The sequence below is a fragment of the Streptopelia decaocto genome, assembly GCF_964273445.1.
Source record: "Streptopelia decaocto genome assembly, chromosome: 7".
Lineage (NCBI taxonomy): Eukaryota > Metazoa > Chordata > Aves > Columbiformes > Columbidae > Streptopelia > Streptopelia decaocto.
In genome coordinates, this window is record NC_138661.1 from 52,523,047 (window position 1) to 52,535,884 (window position 12,838).

At 39.1% G+C, this 12,838-nt stretch overlaps 1 protein-coding gene across 1 annotated transcript in view; it reads right to left on the reverse strand.

Moving 5' to 3' along the window:
• Nucleotides 1-11,883, reverse strand: part of TRPM5 (transient receptor potential cation channel subfamily M member 5) — a gene marked incomplete at its 5' end in the record, with an annotated part of 42,311 nt that extends 30,428 nt beyond the window's left edge. Inside the window, 6 exons of the mRNA XM_082058844.1 lie at nucleotides 971-1,162; nucleotides 3,050-3,114; nucleotides 5,526-5,706; nucleotides 8,923-9,089; nucleotides 10,637-10,817; nucleotides 11,767-11,883. Coding sequence (XP_081914970.1) covers nucleotides 971-1,162; nucleotides 3,050-3,114; nucleotides 5,526-5,706; nucleotides 8,923-9,089; nucleotides 10,637-10,817; nucleotides 11,767-11,883 — 903 coding nt within the window. The remainder of the gene's footprint in view (nucleotides 1-970; nucleotides 1,163-3,049; nucleotides 3,115-5,525; nucleotides 5,707-8,922; nucleotides 9,090-10,636; nucleotides 10,818-11,766) is intronic.
• Between the last annotated feature and the right edge of the window lie 955 nt (nucleotides 11,884-12,838).

Consider the following 12,838-nt stretch of genomic DNA (forward strand, 5'->3'; position numbering starts at 1 on the left):
AAAAAACACACATAAGTAACAGTAGGATAATTTCTAAACACCCTTCATAGAATCATTTTGGTTGGAAAAGACCCTTGAGATCATAGAATCCAACTGTTAACCTAACACTGCCGCTAAACCATGTCCCTTTGAGCCTCATCTGCATGTCTTTTAAACACCTCCAGGGGTAGTGACTCCACCACTTCCCTGGGCAGCCTGTTCTAATGCCTGACAACTCTTTCTGTGAAGAAATCTTTCCTAATATGCAATCTAAACCTCCCCTGACACAACTTGAGGCCATTTTCTCTTGTCTTATCACTTGTTACTTGGGAGAAGAGACCAACACCCTCCATGGTACAACCTCCTTTCAGGTAGTTCTAGAGAGCGAAGAGGTCTCCCCTCAGCCTCCTTTTCTCCAGGCTGAACAGCCCCAGTTCCCTCAGCGGCTCCTCATCAGACTTGTGCTCCAGGCCTCTCAGCAGCTTCGTTGCCCTTCTCTGAACTCACTCCAGCACCTCAGTGTCTTTATTGTAGTGAGGGGCCCCAAGCTGAACACAGTATTCATAATTCTTTTTAATTTATTCATGCTTATCCACAATTAGGTTTCCATTTAACAGCTGTAGATCATGACTTGAGTCTCTTCTGTCACAGCTGCACAAGCTCCACAGCTGTGGAATACAAATAACGGTTCACGTCCTCCAGAAGGATTGTGGGGTTCCTGGGTGCTGGCTGTTACTTGAGGAAATAATTGAGGAAGGACAGAGCCCTAAGTGTTCAGCTGAATCACTAGAACAAAGTAGTTTGTGTGATCAGCTGAGCACTTGCTTTTAATGTTAGAGGGATATTCTGATACTAGCATCATAGCACTGGAGTACCCAAAACTTCTGGGCAGCTTCTTGCCAAACGTTTATTAAATAAAGTACCAAAGCTAGAAATAATAGGAGAGAGGTTGTGAATGTAATGAATGTAATTATCAAACATATGAGCTCACTGTTGCTGTCCATTGGAGAATGTCCTTCCACAAGAAGCTTTCTGCAGGGAATTTCTCCTTGACTTGCTTTTCAACAGCTTCCGGTGTGATAAGCTGTGGGTCATTTACGAAGGCAGCTAAGATGTCAGCTACACCTCCAGACCCTGCTAAGATAAGCCAGGGAGCAGAATTTTCCAAACCGCTGCAAATTCTCTGTAGTTTAAAAAAGTACATTTTTAGAATTCATATATGGAAAGAAAATGGTATTCAAAAGAAGGATTTCTTACAAACTAGGAATAAATGTGTACCTAAATTAGATTAACTATGGAGCTGGTCTGGACTCCTCCAAGCTATTACAATTTTTCTGATTCTGTTGCAGGTTGTCCATGTATAGGCCCCTGACTATACTTCTTTTCATGACACTTTTGCTAAGTAGCTAAGCAGTCTGATTTGGACACACAATGCATAAAACTTCTTTGTCCCTGACTTTCCCTGCCCCTGCAGTTTGTGTTTGAGCATAGTCAAGTGCAAGAGGAGCACTCTATAGGAATTCTTAGCAGGCTTTTATGGCTGCTGAACCTGGTGATGTGTTCTGAAAATGAGGAACTTGCCTGTCGGAATAGACTATTGGGCCACAGGAAAAAGCCACTGTAGCACAGCAACTACAAGGGTTAAAGGCTGATAATTCTATTACTTGTGCGATTAGAATGAGGCAGGCAGGCTGTTGAGAGAGAAAACCAGAAGCCATAGCATCAGAATTGCAATAACGGCTATTTGCTGCCAATCTGTTTTTTACTCTGGAGTTATGCAAGAAGCTAATGAGTCTCTAAGAATCTATTGATTCGTTGTTGAGTAGAGTTGGGGCTTTTTTTAGTTTGTTATGGATTTTTGTTTGTCTTTTTTTAAAAAAAAACAAAACAAACAAAAAAACAACGAATGTTGTAGTCCTTGGTATGTATCATCCAATTTGAACTTAAGAAACTGATATTCTAAAAAAAGTGCAGTTATCCATTCCCAGCACATGTACATATAGGGCAGCTCCAGCCAGTCACCTTTGGTCTCCAAGTCACTTTGTCCTCTAAAACTTTGGAAAGAGGATTTATAGGCTGTGATATGTGATTTTTCAACACCCTAGATACTCTCACTGACATTTTAGCTTCTAGAAGGGAAGCTCAAGAGGTGACATAATGCTAGTTTAAACAGTGACACTTCTAGTATCAGTGTGTTTTAGTCCAGCTGGCAAAGATAGGACAAGATACAGAGACTGGAAACTGAAACTAGAAAACATTACCAGAAATGAGTTGTTATTCTGAAAGAGGTTAGCAGCTTGTGTGGCAATCTAATCACTTAGAAACTTTAAATTATGATTAAATGTGTCTCTAAAGGTACTGCAGAGTACTCCTTTTCATCTGAGAGTTATCAGAGAGAAAATGCCATGTGGACATACAGGCTGCTACAAAGTAGCAAAATAAAATACCAGTAAAAGTAAAATAGAAATAAAAGAGTATCTCCTAGTTAACAGGTTATTTGGGTTGTAGAACTAGTCAGAAAAAAAAACAAAACAAAACTGATCCTTTGCTGAAGAAGTGATGGGATTGTTAGCAGACAACTCTTCAGTCTTCTATCTGACAATGTATTTTTGCTCAGTGGAACTAGGACACCAGAGTTTTAGATGGCTTACCTAGCAAACCTGCTCTTGTACTTCTCTGAGCTCTGTGACAGACACAATTGTCTCACTGTTGCTGGACAGCACTGAATGATTAATCTTTTTTTGTATTGTATAATAGCACAATATTTCTATTTTGCTAGATTTGGAGCTGGCTTCTGTGGATTTGCTTTGGTTTTGGATTCCTTCTTCCCACGGTATGAGCTGGTAATGGAAGCTTTAATGATCAGCTGGCACCTATTTGAAAGGAAATCTTTCTCCCAAACAAATACTGGCAAATTTAATATTCACAGGATTCATTTTTAATGGTGTATGGATATGAACTTTGACTTTATGTAAAGTGCCAATACATGCATTTGCCATCCAGCCAAATTTTCCAGTAATTACTTATCACCAGTTAGTTTATTTTTCTAAAGTTGTAAACAGCTGCTTACCTCAAGTGTGCCTGGTCCTCCATTTACCAGTAAGCAAAGCACGGGGATCTCAATGCTACCCGTTCCTGTAAAATAGATGGTTTAATTTTTGACAAGTTAACAGCTTTCACAAAACTAATGTGTTTCTGCTGACTCCTTGAAAATACTTCTCCTGTTATGTGCTGGTTTGGTACCTACCAGAACATGAGCCTGCACAATGCCGGCAATTGCAGAAGTGAATGGCAAAGGAAGAGAATAACACTGTGCCCTGGCAGATGGGGTCCTAGTCTAAACATCTTTCCCTCACATGTCCTGCATGATCCCTGGCAAGCAGTCCAGTCTGTTCTCACCTCAGTACACCTCGGCTGCAAAATATGGATATTGGCACTTCTTTATGTTGTAGCACTGTTGACTTTATTTATTTACTGCAAGGTGATCAGATAGTGGAGTATTGGAGCTGCATTAGGGTGCAAGGCAAGATTGTTAGGTTTTCAGACAGGCAGCTACCATTATTTACATTAAGATACAGTTAGAAGTGAAAAGCTGCTAGTTTGTCCCAGGTATTATGCTCGTGCAGGAAGGTGTAGTGGAATTCAGGAGAAAAGGCTGATAAAAGGAGGATTTAAGAACACCAAGAAGCTGACTATGCAAAGCAGCTAGGGTAAGATGAGTCAGATGTGAGTTGATAGGAACCATATACTCTTTGTTACTCTGGTTAAACAGCTTAATTTAATTCAGCACAGTCTAATGTTGCAATTATTAATAACATAATCTTATACATATGAAAGAAATCCTAACTAAATATATAATTTATGTTATGGCAGCAGGTGAAGAAATTATGTAGGCATCCATGTCCTTTACCATTCTCCCACAGGGGCCCAATTATTTCTAGATGGTTTATACTGTAAATGCTGAACTCTGTAATCCAAAGGTGACTATAGATTGGCCTAAAAGACCTACATCAAAATAGTAGCATCATGAGATTAATGCCTCTTTCAGCTGGAAGATAAAAAGCATTTGGTTCAAACTATTTTTTGATGTTTCCCTTTGTAGGTCTCCCAGAGCAGTGTACAGATCACCACTTACTACTCGTTGGATCTGTTGTGGGGTGACTACAGAGATGACGTAGATCTGAGCTGTAACCAGGACATGATTGGCAAGTAACTTCATTTGTTTTAGTGAATGGCATACTATTGTCATACCTCAATAAGGTGATGTTCTAGTTTGAAGAGTGACTTCTGTGACTACAGGTTCCTCAAGATACGTTTATGGCTTCAAATATTCTTCATTTAGATAAAAATTGGCACTGAAAGGAGATGGGGGGGAGCGGGGGAGGAATGATTCTGACTTTATGCTGAGAACGTGGGAAGTCCTGAACTGCAAAGAATATTCAGCACATCAAAAATTTCTTCTGAATGACTTCTAGGTATTTTTTTTAATAAGGCAACTCTGCATGACCTTATTAAAGTGTTTTACTTCAGTAAAGTCGCATAGCTTTGCTCAGCTTGAATATAAATGAACGACATTGGTTTTGTTTATAGAAGATATCAGTGAATTCAGTATGTTCCAGTAAAATATTTGTCAAATGAATCAGCATTTTTTGTCAGAAAATTGTTCCACTGAGATTTGTTCAGATTGGGTTTTCAGGCAGAAAGAGGCTATTTTCTAACTCTCAGCACTGCAGCCTCAGTCCACCCATGGCCTTTCCTATCTGAGTCACCAGATAAGCATTCTTCAGCTGCATTCACGCTCTCAGGTACATTTGTGCAACCATACCATGGGCTATGTAACTGGGTATTCCATTGATGCATACAAGTTGAAGTAATTGAGCTCTCCCTTCTGTTTCAGCTGTGCTAGTGCTGCAGGTATTACAGAAACAAAAGAAAAGTATAATAAAAGTAATTGTATTAGCACTGCAACTGAAGTCTTTCCACAAATAGCAGTAGGAGGCCTGTCCAATAGTCAGTTCTCATTATAAACAAAGGTCACACAGATTTAGATGTACATGAGATGCTATGTTGTTTTACCCAGGATAAGATTTTATCCTGAAATAAATACGGCTTAAAATATTTTAGAGGGCTTTGGAAGAAGTCTCTTCTTCCAGTGTGAAAGCAATTCAAGACCCTGTGTGCAAGAAGGGATAAAAGTATACAACCATGTACATCCAACTCTTACAGCCACTGGTTATGGCACTGAAAGCTGGATTTATTTTCCATTTGTTGTGTTTTAAGGCAATTTGAACAATGCTTTGAAGACTGGCTTTGAGCTATGTTTAAGGAGATGCAATAAAAATCAGGCTTTAAAGAGCAGCTTCCCCAGCTTCAGAAGTCACCTTAGTTCTGCCTCTTACATAATGACAATTCTGTTCATTTGATCTTGCTTATGTTGATGATTGTCCAGTTTGAGAATTTGACTTGCCTTTGATAAAACCAAGGGCCCACAAGTGTCACTGTAATATCAGAACTAAAGTTAGCTTGCCTATATAGAGTCTACTTACCACCATATCCAGTACGCTGTTCTGAAATATGCTTCTCCAAGGCGAGACGTAGCTTAGTAGTTCCATCTGGTTCATCTGGTGTTATGTGATCCACCAAAATAAAATGGGAATGGTTGTGTTCCAGGGAAAACAGTGGGCCTTGGATATTATCATCTGATTGGTAGTGTACAAGACTTTCATTCTAGAGAGTGGAAGGGAGATGTTAGTGTTCTCCACAAAACACAGTCCGTGTTTTTATGTGCTTCATCACCATTTTTTTGTTGTCTGCACCGTGACATAACACACCACCTTTGAGACACCTGAATAGATTCTTTGAGAAGGTGCCAGATTTGACAGGACTGGAAGCTGAAGTCCCTGAAGTTTCCCTCTTGGGCCCTGCAGAATACAGTGACATCGGTCATCCTGTGTGGAATGTAGGCATCCATTCAGAGCTTTTGGAAATGTTTGTTGGACAAATGGAAAAGGGCCATGAGACCTGATAATTGTGGATGAAGCTGTAATGTCTTGGAGGGCTAAATTCTCAGTCAGTATAAACAAGGGCAAACCTATTCATTTCAGTAGTGTTTTGTCCATGTTTAGCCTGGTAGTTAAGATAGCCTGCTAAACGTCCTTATCAATTTAAATGCAGCTTTAGGTAATTGACAGGGTTATGTGAGGTCTAATGGTCATTCTCAGTTTGGAAATTGCATTCTAAAACAGCGAGTGACGTACTTTAGAAAAGTGCAATCTTATTATTTTTTATTTGGGTGAGGGATGTTATATCTTGAAACCATTATTGAATTTTTGCATAAAGTCACTATCTGGGTAAAACAGAACATCAGTTATGGTCTCTTGTTCTAAGGATTGTGCTACATATCGTTTTCCATACACATGCTTCTTCATGCTCCCCTCACTTCCTTAATAAATCTTACTTTTCACTGTCGCACATCAACTTTGATACATCATTCCTAGTTGCAAGCCAGGCTGTAATACCTGCTTAATCTTAATTTCATTCTTCACTATTCTGTTGCAAGTAAACCAGATTAAAGCAAGTTTAAAATCTGCATTTCCTTCTATCACACCTCTTTTCCACCTGCTGCCTTTGAGTTGATGAACAAAACGGAGACAGTCTGCTTGGCTCTTGTGCCTGTGTATTGCATTTTCCTCCCACTAATTTTTGTGGACACAAACAGGTTTTAAAGCCTTTCTAGACATAGCAGTGTAACTATGCAAGTAACCTAGTTGTTGTTAAGGTACGGCAGAGAGATTTATGTTCTGGTTTTTAAGAGCCAGATCTTATGTAGAGACTTTCTTAATCTCAGCTTTTGACAGTGTCTTCTAGAAAGAGCAGGTGCCCAGCTGAATCCTGGGGGAAGTTCAACCCAGGGTTATCCAGGTTCTTCTCCACAGCCAAAGCCAAGACTGATGTTGTAGGGGCAGTGAACATGTCACTAGGGGCTCATAGCAGCACTACTAATGCCTAAAAACATTAAGTAACCCAGAGGACAAGCTCCCTCATGCTGTGAGAAGAAGGGTTGAGCACACTGCATAGTGTGCCCTTAAGTGGCTTTCTGAAATGAAGCTGTATACAGTCAAACTGGAGAAACCCCCTTCAAATCAAGGTGAAAAGGGCTATAATCGAGTGTGTTCCTATGGCTTCTTTCCCTGTCATCAGCTCTGGGATGTGTAGGAACATCAGAGGCTATTCCAGGAAAAAAGCAGTAAATTTGCTTGTCCTTTAAAGTGAACAAGTGCCACAAATTTCTTTTGCCTCCTTGTTGTCTCTCATTTGTTGGGGAAAGCTTCTTGACGCAATTCATTTGCCTTCAAATTTTGTTTTGACAGAGGGCATGACTATATTCTGTTGCCATGTAACACTAAGCATACTCAACAAAAATCTGGCCTTTGATTAGGACATGAAGGCACAACAACCAATTTAAAAGGCCCTTGAGGATTTTTGTATTCTCTGAAAACGTGGAAGTGATCTTTCAATGATCTTTAAAGTGTACCATTAACATAGAAGAGATGGAAGGGATCCACTGATTTCAGGGCTTGTTTTATTCCTTGGTAGTGTGGATTGTTAGCTCTATTTTATACAACAAGCTGCTTGTGTTAGTGCCAAGTATAAAGAGAACTGGGTTTAGATCAACACCTCTGTCTACAGTTCCTTTGTCTTAAAGTTACTGATTAAAATCCAGAATGTCTTCGGGTGGAAGCAGTGCCAGAAGCCATAGGGTCAGGAACACTCTACGTGAAATATCTCTTGACAAAGAATTCAGGCTCTAGTTAAAGGGGAGAAAATCTAATGCAGTAAGAAGACCAGTGCACTTGTTTTGTAGCTGCTGGTGGGAAAAGATCCAGATGCATTTCGATGACTTATCCCGTGGGGGAGGTAAAATAGCTCGCATTAGCCAAAGAAACTTTCCCGAACAAAATTCATAAATGCACTGAACTGAATTATTTCCTCTCAGATCCTTTCAGACCAGTTCGGCCACACAAATAGGTTAAAGTCTTCCAGCTCAAGACTCCCACCAGGTAGGGCACACAGGTAGTTGTTCTCAGCAAAAAAGGTGGGAAGAGGTGAAGCCCAATGACAATAAATTGCTGATATGGTCTGGCAGTATCCCAGCTGGTACTTGCTAGCCTACCTGAGAGAACAACTAGGAATGAGTTCAAAGGGCTGTGTTTGTCACTTGTTTCTTAGCTTCTGCAGGAAAGTAAAATAGCAGAGAGGAACTGTCATTCATTGTCATTACACACCTACTTTATTGTTATAATATTCTGCTTAGGACAGACTGTATATCCAGTGACAAGAAAGTCATGACATATTTTTGTTTTCTCCACCTTCAAGACAATACAGATCAAATTGTCTTCACATTTTCAGCAACTGTTTTGTTGGCGGAGGTGGGTTTTTTTCTGTGTTTGGTTTGTGTTTGTTTGTTTGTTTGTTTGCTTTCCAAGAACTCTCAAAAACTAGACAAAATTCTGCATTTTTTGCCTGGTGTGTTGAGCAAGTTTTTGCTTATTAGACAGCAACTCAAGGAAACTTGGTCTTGAAATATTTATGGCTTGTCTTCTGTACTAGAAAATAACTTTTTACAGTATTTGTGAAATAGCTTGAAGTAAGTGCTTCTGCAGTAAGTGGACAACGGAAAAAAATATTAAAGGTATCTTATGATACGTGATTTTTTCCCGATGGTCATCCTTACTCTGGTCGCTGAGCTAATGTCCAATGCTGTCACCTGCTGGATATTGGCAGAATTGCTGCCAAGTAAACAGTACGCAAGGTACAGCATCCTTAGGGTCTAACACACTTTAAACCCCGGCTTTGTTTTTAAGTTATATCAACGTTGTTCTGTCTTCTACTTCCAACTTACTCCTGAACTCCTGTCTCACGAGTAAAAGAAGCAAAAAATACCTTTGTGTTGTCCAGAATTTCGCTGTGCTGAATTTTTCTGAGTGAGGTTATTCCTATGGCAATCACTCTGACTTTGGATGAAGTACTAGCCAGTGCATGATCTCGGACTGCTTGCACTAAGTGTCTTGTTATTCCTACACGTAAAGCGCTGGTAAGAATCCAGGCACCTGAAATTGTTTTTTAAAAATAGTTAGACAATTTCTTTATAATTGAACATGGTTTTATGTCAGGTAGCATCACTTGCAGTACTGGATTGAAGGGGTTTTTTAGATAAATTGTAGGCAGGTCTTAATGCACTGTAACTTTTAGAACTAAAATACATACGAAGTATATATAACTTTGATAAGGAAAACAAGAAGTTATATGCCCAAGCAAACAGGCTTCACATATCATGTGGTGCGATGTTGTTGTCGTTACTCTGATGTCAACACACCCATGGAGAATGCTGTGTCCAGTCTAGAGTCACTTACTGTCCAACTATGGGCAGAAACATCCCTATACCTAGCAGGTCTGATTGTTGCATGAGGAAGGGCAAAGGGACAGGGTGTGGGAAGTTGTTGGCTTGAACTGAGGACCAAACAGTCCCATGCAATCACCTGGCAGCAGAAGAGCTGGGACATAACCTGCCTAATCTGGTGCTCTCTTTCTGTTGTTCTTGTGCATGTTGGAAAGTGAATTCTTCAGGAGAATAGGATTTACAGTAGTGTCGTTATGGTGAAAATTTTGAGAACCAACCTTTTTCAAATATGCGACATAAAGGAACTGGAGACCTTGATGCTGTTCAGTGTTAAGTATAGAAGGCAGCTGGAGATCAAGAATATCTGTGTGGTACAAAAGTACCAAAAAGAGCTTTGGTATTTGGCTGTTTCATTACAAAAAAACTCCGAACTGTTAGAATATTTTGTGGACCGGTGAAACTAAACCAAGAGCTTGCTTTGAAATGCTTACAGGTGTTTTCGCTTCATTTTGTAGGTATTTTCATAAAGCTACGGGGGAAAAAAATGTAATCTTAAATGAAAGCCAGTTCCATGTACATTCCCAGACATTGATTTGTTTGGTTTTGCTTTTAAATGCTTTTCACTACTCTTTTCATTAACGTGAACAGCCAGGGAGAAAGTGAGCTGACTTATTTTGTATTATACATTACAAAGATCTTTATGTTTAAACTTGAATCCAGTCATAGAGTGTTTTACTATCAAAGTCCGTTCAACTCTTAGATATGAAGAAAACAATCTTCAAAAAAATAAAACCTATTGTGACATGACTTTAACTGATAGCTAAAAAGTGAGAATGAAGAAAACAAGAATTCTTATTTTTGATCTAAATTCACTCTTGTTGAAGTCAAATTGCTATGCTATCTTAAGAATGATTTTGTTATCGCACCAAAGAGGAACAATGTATTTGGTCCCATCTCGTGCTATCTTTCTGCTGTCATCTCTGAGGGAATAATGTCAGGTAATGTCAGGTAATTTTATACTTCAGGAATTGTTGCCTGGAGTAATTCAGTTTTAAATAACTTACTTTTGTTATTTCTATTACAAAACTTTAATTTTCAAAGCTATTTGAATATGGGTGTAGGCTGCATTCAGCAAAGCCTTGAACTTCCAAAAATAATCATGTGAGCAGGTTCATTGACATTAAAAGATGGCTGGATGCTAGGTGTTAAAAATCCAGTAGGAATATAAATTTATTCTTTAAAGCCTAAAGCACTAACCTGTGCTTTGAGCTGCCTTTATAAGTCCTTTTTTTAAGGTGTCCCTTAGCCAAGGCTTCATCTGGAAATTTTCTTCTTCCCCTACTAAAGAGACAACCAAATTGGGAGCAGGTAGCTTCCATTTGTTGAGCATAACTTCAAATATAATTCCAGGATGAATCGTACTCGGGACCTTAATAAACTTCAACAAAAAAAAAAAAAAAAAAAAAAGAAAAAACAATGAATAATGGGACAGTAGAATACAGGAGATACTGTTAATGGTGAATGCAGAGGGGATTTCATCATCAACTTTTTAAGAAAACTTTATTTAAGTGAGACCTGACAGAGAGCTAAATACTAGGATGAATTTAGCAGGCTTCTGTATAATTGGGTCAGTTCCATGGGCTGATTCTGTGTTGCAGACTGACGTATTGCTCCCTCCTCCAATGCTGCTGTTTGTCTTGAACTGCCCTCAGTTCCATGGCAGTCTAGCAGAGCCAACAATTTTCTTAGGTATTTCTACACTAGCTGAAATATTTGCCTAATTTCATGTCTCTTTTTCAAGGGCACATTACATGAATCTATTGCTTCTTCCTGTTCTGTATATATTTGGGCTTTGTGCCCAAATGTGTATATGTTTGGACTTCATGATGAAACACAATCTGAAGGCAGATTTCTGATGCTAGAGCAGAAGGGACCAGTGAGGAGCTGAGTCTGTCCATGTACATTGTTCTCTGCATATGAACAGAGCAGAGAGACAGAACTTTAAGGAGAGTCTTGAAGTGGCTCGAAAGTAAAATGTTGAAAACCATAGTGATTAATTTTTGGCAGAAATAGTTTAAAACAGGGAAATTATGCAAAATGAAGGAAGCTGGGCACATGACTGATTTGTTTTTTTTTTTTAGGAAAAAATTATCAACTGTACTTGTAGCATGTCAGTGCAGATAAAGTTATTGATTTCTTTATATTAATAGGCATTATTTTAAATCACATTCATGTTCAGGAAGCTATAGTCCCTACTTTGAGTACAGTGCAGTGCTCACACTGTGGCACATTGACCCTCACTATTACAGTCTCTACATTTAATGCTAAGAAGTAACAGCTGAAAAACAGCAATAGTGATAAAGGGTTAAAACTCCCTAGTGCTGTACCTTTCCACGTTTCTTCCCAGAAGCTGTGAAGTCTATTTCTCCTGTGCAGTATGATAGTTCTCTTTTGAAAACTTCTTCTTTGTCACTGCTGCTGACCTTGGTTTCCATTTCCTCCATTGAATTCGTAAGGTGATTGCCAGTAGACTGAGGTGTTCACTTAGATGACAGAAAACTAGAAAATGAGCAGCTGTTTAAACTGGAGAGGCCACAAAATTCATTAATTTACATCTAGCTGAGGTTTTTGTTTTGTTGGGGTTTTTTTTTGCTATTACGCTTATAAGGTTCAGCTAAAATTGGATGTGTTTGTACCAAATGTTGGATGTTATATACCAGAGGAGGCAGATTCCACACCAAAGCTATGTAACTTAGGCTATGAAAAGGCATGAAGGAGTAGGGCTCTCTTGACTCATTTAGCAGACAGAGAGCTGAGTTGCAAGCTGCAAGATCCTGCAAGATCCTGCAATCTGTCCAAAGTCATGTGGGATATCTTGGACACCAAAGGTGACCCTAATTCTACAAGAGAGAAAGAGAACCTTCAGCCACAAACTATTGCAAGCAAGAGCAAAACTGTGTCAGTGAGTGTCTGAGTCATGGTTTCTTGATGTCATTATACATCGTGCTACTATGACTTATATAATCCAATGTAAACACTAAATAACTAAGTGATGACACTGTATTCACTTCAAGATACTTTGGGAGAGGTTTACTCTCTGTTTGCTGTAGGAATAGGTTATTTACTCATAAGCCAAAGTACAGGGTGTTTCAAAAAGATGGACCTGATTTAAAATCCCTATATCTTTGAAATTAGGTCCATCTTTTTGAAACACTCTGTATTTAATGTCAGGCTGTACTTGACAAGAACAGAGTTCAAAAAGGCAGGTGGTTTTCTCTATAAAGTGGCTACAGGAATGATGGCGAGTAATCTGTCCTAGAGCAAAGGTCATATAACGAGTTGTTCTTCTGCATGACATGAGACACTGGAAAGATCTGCTTGCTTTTCCTACATTCCTGTTTGACTGAACTGATATAACTGTGATTTGAAAAATATAGATTTCAACTTGTATGCCTTACT